Source organism: Opisthorchis viverrini, assembly GCF_000715545.1.
Source record: "Opisthorchis viverrini unplaced genomic scaffold opera_v5_21, whole genome shotgun sequence".
Taxonomy (NCBI): Eukaryota; Metazoa; Platyhelminthes; class Trematoda; order Opisthorchiida; family Opisthorchiidae; genus Opisthorchis; species Opisthorchis viverrini.
The window spans coordinates 2,454,208-2,467,217 of NW_008751677.1; the positions used below are offsets into that span (position 1 = coordinate 2,454,208).

The following is a 13,010-nucleotide window of genomic DNA, read 5'->3' on the forward strand; positions in this document are numbered from 1 at the left end:
CGCAAGGCCCTCTCTGTGGATGATCCTGTTTCCCAGATATGAATAACTAGTCTGTAAATAATACAATGTGACAAGATAGCTGCATGTATCATTCTTATTATGAATATGACGTTCTTTAGGTGGCGACAGCTACTGATTGGTCGCCATGGTAACGTAGCCGTTGTCATTCCCCTCGGCTAATCATCGTAACTGCCTGGTCCGTGTCTATGTGCGACTCTCCTCACCTTTGCAAGTTGCCCTAATATAATGACCAACCACGGCCTCTTATACTCACAATTTCACGCCTTGTCACTCATCTAGATCACTTATTGTAACTGCTAGGCCCGCGTCTGTGCGCGACGCTGATTATGTGACCTCACCTGTGTATAGTATCCTTATCCCGTTGCTAACGACAGTCTTTCATGCCCATAACTATATGCTGTGTCGCTTATCTTTGCTACCTATAGTAAATACCAGGTAAGCATCAATGAAAACCGGTAAAAATAAGGCCTCAATTGTACGTGAGAAATTAATCTGACTTACTCATTGCTGTATTCGATGTAGCCTTACTTGGATACTTATCTTGCTGCTGGGTCCATGTCCATGTGCGGCATTGATTAACTGGTAACCTCATCGAACATAATCTGTCATACTCGTAACCATTCGCGTTGTCGCCCACCCCTGATACTTATGATAAACACCAGGCCAGTATTCATGTGGACTGATGAATACAATACTCAAACTGTTCTGAAAAACCTCATCTAACGACGAACGACGGACCTCATACTATAACTACACGCGGTGTCGCCTACGTAGGCTACTTTGTAGAATTGCTGGGACAGCGCCTAGATGCGACGCTCATTATTAAGCTTCAACTACGCGCAGTGTCCTAATGTAACTGCCAACAATGGCCCATCATACCCATGCGCGTTTACGCTTATGCCTGCTATCTTCGGTGAAAATCATGCCAGTAAATATGTGGGTCAAAAGCTGAGGCAACAACTTTGCTTGATATACTAATCTAACGGCCAACCATGGCTCGTCGATATAGCCTAACTTGGCCGTTTTTAGCCACCCTTTTCGCCACATACATGACTGTACAGCTCAGCGCCACTCGCCAGATCACGGGATCTGTTTTTATTACACTCACAAATCACGCCAAGAATCGTGAACTCTCTTGNCCTTTATCACAAAACTTGCCTTTTTCCCTACACGTACAACTCACGACACACGAAGATGACTCATCTGACATCGACCCTTTGCCGACTGATAAGGTAGCAACAAGTCATGTGCTGACCCCACACACACGCAAACGTTTTTACGCATAGGATAAGAGCACGGCAACACAACTCAACAGGGCTACCCACGTCGTCCAACTCGGAGCAGAGCCGCTCAGGACTTACGGCGCTTCACTCACGGATAGTCAGGAAATACGTGTGACTGCCACAACAGCAAGGAATACACGAAACCTGTATCCGGACATACAGCAGGATTTGTCAATCTGTACCTGCAATACGATAAGTCCCTTTTGGCATATATACCTGTTGTAATAATTTTACTTAACAAGCTGATATTGTTAGTGCTCCCCGTTTTCTCGTTCGTATAACTAATTTCTGGGTTCTGGCAGAGCGATAACACTTTTTGTAATTGCTAGGCCTGTGTCCATGTGCAGGGCTGAGCATGAGGCCTCAACTCTGCCCAGTCCAACGGTCAACGATGGATCGTCATATTCATAACTGCACTCAATGTCACCTGCCAAAGCTACTTATAATAGCCACCGGGCACGTGCACCTGCCCGTAGCTGACTATAATGCCTCTACTATGCATAGTATATTAATCTACCGACTAACGGCGATCCTTCATATCCATGCGTCGTCTACCTGACAAACCTGTGAATAAAATTTTACGAAACCACTTTGGACAAATTATGTCTCCCTTCATTGGTTGCATCGGTACAGGCATAAAGTGTGGTCAATCCACTTCTGAGTTTTCACCCGACATGGTTTCTGAAAAAATGTATAATCAATTACGAGTCGTACACATCTTCCGCGATATCATTCAAAACAAATAATTAAACAACGTTGCAGTGACTAACTCACCAAGTGCTTAAAATTCCCTTTGTTCACCATCCTAGGTCGGTGTCCCCGCCGAAAATGGAGACTTACGATATAAAGACGAACTCACTACTTGATCAATTAATCCAACTGGTGAGAACAAGGGAGCCATATGCACACCGATGATTCGTTAGAAGGATTCGGCAACCATAGGCATCATTGGACACAGTGAAGTTAAAGATAAAGAAGAGTGTATATTTGTCAGCCGTAAGACCTTGTGGTGTTGACTTGAGCCTTAAGATCCAAGGGCCACATCCATGGATGCAGCCGTAGCGAATATCCAGTGCGTGGGCAGGTTCTTGGTGCCTAACCCGCTAGTTTAGTGCCCTGAATCCCAAGTTCACTAGATTTCTGCTCTGTGATTCCGATACAATGTAGATTAATGAAATCGACAGCTCACATACTCAACCACCCCAGCAATCCAACCGGCGAAAATCAAACCAATACAAATAATACAACTTGCAAATCTCCATGCTCTTCCTTAGGCTCCATTCTGAAAGATAACTCACCGTACAAACACGCAACAGCTCCAGATACCTTGATCTCATGTCTCTGTACGTTCCAAGTTAATTTAGTTGCGCACAACCTAGCCAGTGGAGTTTCCTCGTAATCACGTATGCCAAATCCAGTTAGCACCAAACGGATACCTATGATCTGTGGGTGATTATTGATTGCCGTTTTTGAAATCAGACAGCGTCACCTCATTCAAGAAGTTAGGAATTGTGGCAACTTTTGACTGGCGTTTTCCGGGAGGAATTCGGTCTCGCACCAAAGTCCCTTCTAGCAAATCTTTTGGATACTTTTTCTTGTCTGGGTCCCCAATGTGGGCATGGCTGTCTTATTACTCCGTTTAAATAGCAGCAATGGACCACCGTGAACCCTCAACGGACTAACTACGATGACAACCAAAAACGGCTCATCCAAGATGCTCACGCACTGGGTTGTCCACGAGCCGGAGTACGACGTCGCGCTAATAGCACCGAATCCACCATACCCAGCCTGGTGGCTTGCCCTTAGTTAACTTTATCCCTAATAATTCCCAGACGAGCGTTTTGCCCAGAAGACCATTTCAGACAGTTTATTTTGTGCAAGGACTTGAAAGCAGTGGCCATCATATTGTGGTGTCTGTTTGTTCTGCCTACAAACTTTATAGTTCATCCAACGACTTTATTGGTCGCTCGGTATATCGGTGAAGATCAAACCTTGTATTTAGCCATATATAACGTAGGCTGACCATCCTAAAAAAACTTACTAGCTGCGACGAATTCTTGGGCTTCGGTAGGATGCTTGCCGCAAACATAGAAGAATTTTTCATGTCCAGGTAGTGAAGAGCCTCTTAAATTTGAGTTTGTGCGGGCGTGATTATTGTCTAATTCGTTTTGAGATTATTCCCAAATCTGATACGTAAGAAAACACGTGAACAAACCGGCTTTTCCACAAAATTTCCCACGGTTTTCATTGAGACAGTGTGCGAAGCCGCCGACAGCCATTTAAACACGAACTCCGTGTTCGCATTGGAGTCCCAGTTAGTTTAAACATCTTCCAATAAAATTGTGGTCATGTAGTGAGATCTTAAGTGCGCGAATAACTACAACCAGATACTATCACTTTACGCTAAAATTTTGGGTATGCGTCGAGGACGCGGCTCTCAGTTATAAACACATGCCTTGAGTACTACATACAATTGACGCTACTCCTTAGCCCAGCCCGCTGGCGTAGAGATACTTTGCGCTATTTCGAAATAATCGTTTCAAAATAATCGAGTCTACACAAGACGGACAATCTGTTTTGAACCCGAACTCACTCATGATAGGTTGAATGTGGAGCAGAGGATTTTTCAGGTTCAGAGGACAGAGCGGAAGTGTGGAAAGATCAGATAGTGCTCTTCAGTCCAGTCGTTTCCAATAAATCGTTGATGAAGGCACACTATGCACGGGTTGAATTGGGTAGGTTTTTGGCTCATTAATCTATCATAGTACATTTGAACATTAAATCAAGTAGTCAGATAATTCAGCCTATTTGTATTGGCTAAATATCTTGTTTCAATAATGTGCATAATAATAATTTTGAATATTCATTCAATGTGCCCGCGACTTTACATTTGCTTTTCTCATGGTGTATTGAAATTTTCCGAGGCTCCACTTAGTTCCACATTTTCCATGCTATATCCGTGGGCGCTACACATGCAATAAAGGGAAAACTTTCTAGTGGGGAAATGGATTCATTCACTTCTGATGCTGCGAAATACTTGATGAATGCGTCGTCAGGACACGTGCTGGGCCTATTAACCAATCAGAACGCTAAATTTTGCATCTCCTGTTGTTGTCCGCTTGCGCTCGCAGCCGACATCGCGAGGTTTCTCTCGTCAGTATGTTCTACAAGCCAGAGGAGATAAATGCAGTGAATGTTCCTGAGTTGGACAATTTGATGAAGTTAGATCCGTGGCTAGAACCATATCGTTATGAAATCAAAAGAAGGTACTGTCTTGCAAGTTTTATCCACATTGCCAGCATTATGTCCCACATATAGGTTCGTCACTGATTTACTGTCAGCTCTTTTTATCGAGGCTAACATTTCTGCATTGTCCTGTTTAGTTCGGCTGATGCTACTAACACAACTTCGTAAAAAATTTCTCGTTAGTTAGTCCCATACAAATTTAACATGCACGACAAATATGCAGCAGGATTTGTCAATCTGTACCTGCAATACGATAAGTCCCTTTTGGCATATATACCTGTTGTAATAATTTTACTTAACAAGCTGATATTGTTAGTGCTCCCCGTTTTCTCGTTCGTATAACTAATTTCTGGGTTCTGGCAGAGCGATAACACTTTTTGTAATTGCTAGGCCTGTGTCCATGTGCAGGGCTGAGCATGAGGCCTCAACTCTGCCCAGTCCAACGGTCAACGATGGATCGTCATATTCATAACTGCACTCAATGTCACCTGCCAAAGCTACTTATAATAGCCACAGGGCACGTGCACATGCCCGTAGCTGACTATAATGCCTCTACTATGCATAGTATATTAATCTACCGACTAACGGCGATCCTTCATATCCATGCGTCGTCTACCTGACAAACCTGTGAATAAAATTTTACGAAACCACTTTGGACAAATTATGTCTCCCTTCATTGGTTGCATCGGTACAGGCATAAAGTGTGGTCAATCCACTTCTGAGTTTTCACCCGACATGGTTTCTGAAAAAATGTATAATCAATTACGAGTCGTACACATCTTCCGCGATATCATTCAAAACAAATAATTAAACAACGTTGCAGTGACTAACTCACCAAGTGCTTAAAATTCCCTTTGTTCACCATCCTAGGTCGGTGTCCCCGCCGAAAATGGAGACTTACGATATAAAGACGAACTCACTACTTGATCAATTAATCCAACTGGTGAGAACAAGGGAGCCATATGCACACCGATGATTCGTTAGAAGGATTCGGCAACCATAGGCATCATTGGACACAGTGAAGTTAAAGATAAAGAAGAGTGTATATTTGTCAGCCGTAAGACCTTGTGGTGTTGACTTGAGCCTTAAGATCCAAGGGCCACATCCATGGATGCAGCCGTAGCGAATATCCAGTGCGTGGGCAGGTTCTTGGTGCCTAACCCGCTAGTTTAGTGCCCTGAATCCCAAGTTCACTAGATTTCTGCTCTGTGATTCCGATACAATGTAGATTAATGAAATCGACAGCTCACATACTCAACCACCCCAGCAATCCAACCGGCGAAAATCAAACCAATACAAATAATACAACTTGCAAATCTCCATGCTCTTCCTTAGGCTCCATTCTGAAAGATAACTCACCGTACAAACACGCAACAGCTCCAGATACCTTGATCTCATGTCTCTGTACGTTCCAAGTTAATTTAGTTGCGCACAACCTAGCCAGTGGAGTTTCCTCGTAATCACGTATGCCAAATCCAGTTAGCACCAAACGGATACCTATGATCTGTGGGTGATTATTGATTGCCGTTTTTGAAATCAGACAGCGTCACCTCATTCAAGAAGTTAGGAATTGTGGCAACTTTTGACTGGCGTTTTCCGGGAGGAATTCGGTCTCGCACCAAAGTCCCTTCTAGCAAATCTTTTGGATACTTTTTCTTGTCTGGGTCCCCAATGTGGGCATGGCTGTCTTATTACTCCGTTTAAATAGCAGCAATGGACCACCGTGAACCCTCAACGGACTAACTACGATGACAACCAAAAACGGCTCATCCAAGATGCTCACGCACTGGGTTGTCCACGAGCCGGAGTACGACGTCGCGCTAATAGCACCGAATCCACCATACCCAGCCTGGTGGCTTGCCCTTAGTTAACTTTATCCCTAATAATTCCCAGACGAGCGTTTTGCCCAGAAGACCATTTCAGACAGTTTATTTTGTGCAAGGACTTGAAAGCAGTGGCCATCATATTGTGGTGTCTGTTTGTTCTGCCTACAAACTTTATAGTTCATCCAACGACTTTATTGGTCGCTCGGTATATCGGTGAAGATCAAACCTTGTATTTAGCCATATATAACGTAGGCTGACCATCCTAAAAAAACTTACTAGCTGCGACGAATTCTTGGGCTTCGGTAGGATGCTTGCCGCAAACATAGAAGAATTTTTCATGTCCAGGTAGTGAAGAGCCTCTTAAATTTGAGTTTGTGCGGGCGTGATTATTGTCTAATTCGTTTTGAGATTATTCCCAAATCTGATACGTAAGAAAACACGTGAACAAACCGGCTTTTCCACAAAATTTCCCACGGTTTTCATTGAGACAGTGTGCGAAGCCGCCGACAGCCATTTAAACACGAACTCCGTGTTCGCATTGGAGTCCCAGTTAGTTTAAACATCTTCCAATAAAATTGTGGTCATGTAGTGAGATCTTAAGTGCGCGAATAACTACAACCAGATACTATCACTTTACGCTAAAATTTTGGGTATGCGTCGAGGACGCGGCTCTCAGTTATAAACACATGCCTTGAGTACTACATACAATTGACGCTACTCCTTAGCCCAGCCCGCTGGCGTAGAGATACTTTGCGCTATTTCGAAATAATCGTTTCAAAATAATCGAGTCTACACAAGACGGACAATCTGTTTTGAACCCGAACTCACTCATGATAGGTTGAATGTGGAGCAGAGGATTTTTCAGGTTCAGAGGACAGAGCGGAAGTGTGGAAAGATCAGATAGTGCTCTTCAGTCCAGTCGTTTCCAATAAATCGTTGATGAAGGCACACTATGCACGGGTTGAATTGGGTAGGTTTTTGGCTCATTAATCTATCATAGTACATTTGAACATTAAATCAAGTAGTCAGATAATTCAGCCTATTTGTATTGGCTAAATATCTTGTTTCAATAATGTGCATAATAATAATTTTGAATATTCATTCAATGTGCCCGCGACTTTACATTTGCTTTTCTCATGGTGTATTGAAATTTTCCGAGGCTCCACTTAGTTCCACATTTTCCATGCTATATCCGTGGGCGCTACACATGCAATAAAGGGAAAACTTTCTAGTGGGGAAATGGATTCATTCACTTCTGATGCTGCGAAATACTTGATGAATGCGTCGTCAGGACACGTGCTGGGCCTATTAACCAATCAGAACGCTAAATTTTGCATCTCCTGTTGTTGTCCGCTTGCGCTCGCAGCCGACATCGCGAGGTTTCTCTCGTCAGTATGTTCTACAAGCCAGAGGAGATAAATGCAGTGAATGTTCCTGAGTTGGACAATTTGATGAAGTTAGATCCGTGGCTAGAACCATATCGTTATGAAATCAAAAGAAGGTACTGTCTTGCAAGTTTTATCCACATTGCCAGCATTATGTCCCACATATAGGTTCGTCACTGATTTACTGTCAGCTCTTTTTATCGAGGCTAACATTTCTGCATTGTCCTGTTTAGTTCGGCTGATGCTACTAACACAACTTCGTAAAAAATTTCTCGTTAGTTAGTCCCATACAAATTTAACATGCACGACAAATATGCCAGTGAAGCATCAGTGGCAACACCGATGTTGCTGTCCTTGATGATGATGATGATGATGATGACGATAAATACCTCGTTTTCGACCGTATAGTTATACGTAGTCGCTGAACGGCACTAGGTAACACTGGTGTTAACTACACTCATCACGTTCATGTAGAAAACGTGTAAGTCGCCGGGGGTTGTATTTAAAAAAAACGTTACGCCTTAGGCAAAGACAGAGTATGTTACGGTTCGATCAGGCTGCGAGCAAAACAATATGATATGCGGATCGTGGCAATACTCTATCCCCAGCTATGTTGCTTGATCCAGACTCCTAGCACGGCGGATGGTAAGAAGACGAAAAACCTCGGACACAAACTTTAATGATCCAACAACACGCGATCAACAGGCGATCATGGGAAAAAAATGACAATGTATAAATATATATATATATATATTCATAGTTTGACCTTGAAGATGCCGAAAGTTTGCTAGCACACAAAAATACAGAGTTTCTTTTTTTGGGGGGATATTGATATCCCCAACAGAGTGCGACTGGAACAAACACTACGTTGCGTTGTTGCAGTGCATATAAACCAAACTAAGGTTCTATTTGTTTTTAAAATCCAACGGAGCCTTTCGTGAAATCCTCACAGGTCACAAAAATGAAAAATCCAAAAGTTCGTGGAGTGACCTTTTACCTATCTGGTTCGCATTCCTTAATAACGAACCACCGCCCCCGCCCACTATGTGGGATAATTCCCTCGTAGTGGTCTGGCTACCCAAAAAGCTACTTTACCAGGAGTGTGTGGCAAAGAAATAAAAATAATAACGCTAGATTAAGTATACAGTAATAAAGAGGTCGGATGGAACAGACTGACTAATAACTGTTCTCTTTAAAATGGTTCGTCGTTGGTCCAGGTTAGCGTATAAACAATCATCCAGTCGTGGTTCTCCAGGGGTCTTCTTCTGAACAGTTCCCACATATAATAGATTCCGAAGATGGTCTGAAATGTTTTGATACCAGAGTTAGTACATGAGACTCGCGAATGACTTCTGCAAGCGGGAGCAAAATCATAATAGAGTCAAAGCACGTGACCACGTTTGTATTACGTCAAATGTGCAAGTGCCGCGTTTTTTTAGTTTTTGTATTCAAACAAAAAACGGTTATGCAGTCGACAAAATACGTAATGTTATAATGGAAGCAAGATAAAGGTACAAAACACCACACCCCCACGGTAAGAGGGGGGTGGGTGCACTTCCAGCTGAAACATTGCTCACCCGAAACCGTTTCAAAATGCTAGTCGGATATGTTGTATTCCAAGCTGCCCACCAGTCCGTTTTACATCGTCAACTCCTGACACAAACAATTTCACCTATCTAGTACACAGCCACCGTAAACCTGGCTCCCCCAGGCGACTACATGTGCGTTTACTGCACGGTTTTCTTCGCCTTTGTAACCATGTTTGCATTCTGTATTAGTTCCTAATACCGTTCAGGAACAGTGTCTGGAATCAGCACTGTTTGGTCAAACAAGTGACAGAAATGGTAATGTAATGAACGCCCGGAATGTCTGAAAACCCCAATCTCAATTTAACGACGATACATCCTCAGCCTCATACCGCTGTATCCGATTTTGAGTGTGTAGTAGCGCACCACATTGGCAGCTCCTAAATATTGGGTTTAAAAGCCAAAATGTCTTGGCTCATGAGCGTGGGAATGTAAAAGGCTGAGTTGAGTGCAGACAAGTTAGCTGCATAAAATTCGGGAAATCCTGAAATTTGGTCTACGGGCGAATTCGGTGCTGGCTGTAGCGAGCTATCAGTGTCAGCCAACAAATTCGACGTCAGACAGATGGTGCTTTTGGGACTACAGTGCGTGCCACACCCCCTGCAATTTCAGTCTGTTTATTTGAGAGTGAGTGGTGGGAACTCATCTGGAACAAACAAGCATAGCATGGATATCCGTTGTTGTGAAAACCGGGATTATGTGTCATTCTCCCAAGAGAGTGCTTCGAACGCCCAGCTTTCTGTCACTGTCAATAAGTTTCCGTCGAGGACCTTCGAAAATAGCAAAACGGACAAGTGCAACTAAAAAGTTCACCAGAATCGACGCTGCAGACCGAATCTCACTGCGAGGTGCTGCAGACCATCCAGAGACAGGATGTTCGTGAAATCTGATTTCCGGCCACCAGATACGCCAAAGCGTTTGGACTTCCCGGTTCCCTGAGGTTCCGCACCAAGAACACGTAGGCGGTATCGTATGGCACCATTAAAGCGCTGGTGATGCTAGCAATAATTGTTGAGACGCGGGCCATGGTGCGTCTGAGGTGTTCGGTGTTGATGTTCCTTATCCATTTGATTCTGCCTTTCTAGGAGTTCGTTTTTCAGCCTGGCTGTTCTCTGGAGAACACCTTGGAATGTGAAAACGAAAGCGTACGGAATGAATTGAAGGCGCGTACCAGTTTGTATGAGTGTACCACGTTGATAACTCAATATATTCTCGGTCCAAAACTTCAGGATGTCTCCTGGTGCAGAAAAATAAAGGATGGATCCTTGTCTTACGCACTGACCGTTGTGTTAAATAACACGTAGCAAATATGAATGTAGGGGGCTTTTTTTGAAGTACCAGGTGGTCATGACATTTCTGGCACACTTCAACTCCACTGAATTCGTCCGCAACGTAGCAAGATGTTGCACAGAATAATTCCAGGAGACGCAATAATTCTGGGGCTGGAAACGGTAATTGGTGTCCTTAAAAATTCGAATGAACCCGGCAGACGAGCATGAATGTACAAGACATGCAAGCGAGAGCACACGTATTTATCCAGAGTAAGGCGTACCATAGTTGGCCTAATCATGCACAAAACAGGGTATAAGTCATGGAATGATGGGTCCATTTCGGCCTATCAGCTAGAAACCATGTACCGTCATCGTCTTCGGCTGTGAAAACCACATACGTGCGAGGTAATAGTTATGAGTGTCACAGTTTCGTTTGCCAGTGATTTGCGGAGGTGGGGTGGATAGCCATGCATTGGAGGCAGTAGCTGATACAATTAATAAAGGGATGTCAATGGGATCTTCATTGGGGAGATCGGAAGGGGAGCTATGCGTTGAAGCAATAGCCTGGATGCATGAGCACCATTGAGGGCGCGTCTGATCCATGTCTGTAGTCATTGATGTATCCCGTCTCGAGGTACCCATCCAGAGAACCGGCAATACTCAGCGCAGCTGAGTTGGCTGATCATGGCTTTCATATATCGTTGCCAAGTCACTGATCGATGTATCCATTTACTGGACGGAATCCACCTTGGTTCCCACGGACCTGCCTCTACCTGTGCTCAGTCAACCTTCGAAAGATAAGACCAGAGCGCATCTTTGCTGCTACCGCTACCACGTTAGTGTCACAGAGGTTTTCACTCAGCACCTGCATACCATTTTTGAAGAAGGAGATGACTGTCGATATGCCCCATTCTGCAGGCCCTTTCTGTACACTTCATGTCGCGTTAATTGATTTTGTCAGATGGGTCACCAGGGATTCTCCACCCTTGAGAAGGGCTGGATAAAGGCCGTCCTAACCCAGTGCCTTCTCACATGTAGGGATATTTCGTATTTTGTTTCTTCTAACAGGCGATTGACGATTAAATTCTATTCGTCCGCATGCACTATGCACACAGGCTCTGTAGAAAGATACAAGTTAAACTCGGCATCTTTGTGAGTGAATTAATGTGCCAGCTTTTTCATTTGTTTTTCCAGTAATCATTGCCCCCTTAGGGTTATTCTATCGTATGAACTGGTATAGGGCAAGGCTGTTTCCGGTGGCATGTCTTTCACATCTCTTGAGTTTTCGACGCCGAGCGAATTCTCAGTCTTAAGATGTTCATTACTTTGGTGTTTGTGCTCATTCCTGCTTGTATTTTGTGAAATTACTCACTGCTAGTGATCTTGGTGATGTCCAGTGATCATTTGATCGTGTCAGAGAAATCGGAGTCAGCACTGAACGCTGCTAGCACATCTCTTTTCACATTTTGCCATGCTGCATTCACGTCCTCGTGACCAGTGCAGCGTTGGTTTACTGTGGAGAGTTGTCGGACCAGCTCAGATGGATACTGCTAATGTATGGTAGTTCTCCAGAGGGGGTGGATTGGTATGCTTCCTACTGACTTGCGGGAACCTGAAGCAAACCAAATTGTCAGGCGTGCTCGTACCATGGTTTGATCGGAATCAAGTGTTCTCCAAAAGGAACGGCCCTACCTAAAGTGGCCGCCGTGTCGTTGTGGTAGGGTTTCTGTGTTGCAATGATCCTGCGGTCTATACCGGCTGGAACTTAGTTCCTAAAGGTTCATCCATGCCAGGAAGGCCAGTGAGGAGCAGCCCGACGAAGAACAGCGAGTCCCCATACTGTGAGTAATCGTATTACGAGGCGGTCTGGTGGTAAAGGAGTGTGAACGCTGTAAGGCGTTTTTTCCAAGAGACCAGCATGTTCATATTCATGGAAGCAGCGATGCCGACTTCCCTCGAGGAAGGACGGATTAGAAAAGGCCGGCCCCGAAAACTGCACCCCGATCGCCCAACGGTTGACCGCGACCGCCGGTGCATTATTCAACACGGTCGAAATACTTTTAAAACCAAAGAACCCGGTGCTGCTCGAAAATGCACCTGCTGTGCATCATCATCATCGTCATCATCATCATCATCATCGACAGCATGACATCAGTGTTCAACACCGATGCTTCACTGCCGTACAACCATGACTTATTTTAAAGCCTTATTGTAAAGAAAAGAGTAAGGGTGGACGGGGGAGGGACTTAGTGCTAGCTTAACACAATCATTCCGAGGTGCCTACACCTCCAGACATTCAGTGACTGCACGTCCACAAGCATGACCTTACACTTTGTAGGTGCAAAGTGCATACCAAAGGACGGGATGACTTTGGTCAGTTCATCCAAGAATA

General features: G+C 44.2%; 1 protein-coding gene across 1 annotated transcript in view; it reads left to right on the plus strand.

Moving 5' to 3' along the window:
• Positions 1 to 2,350: 2,350 nt before the first annotated feature.
• The window catches only part of T265_01917 (hypothetical protein), a gene marked incomplete at both ends in the record, with an annotated part of 35,329 nt that continues 24,669 nt past the window's right edge, over positions 2,351 to 13,010 (plus strand). Inside the window, one exon of the mRNA XM_009166043.1 lies at positions 2,351 to 2,376. Within this exon, the coding sequence (XP_009164307.1) occupies positions 2,351 to 2,376 (26 nt within the window). The remainder of the gene's footprint in view (positions 2,377 to 13,010) is intronic.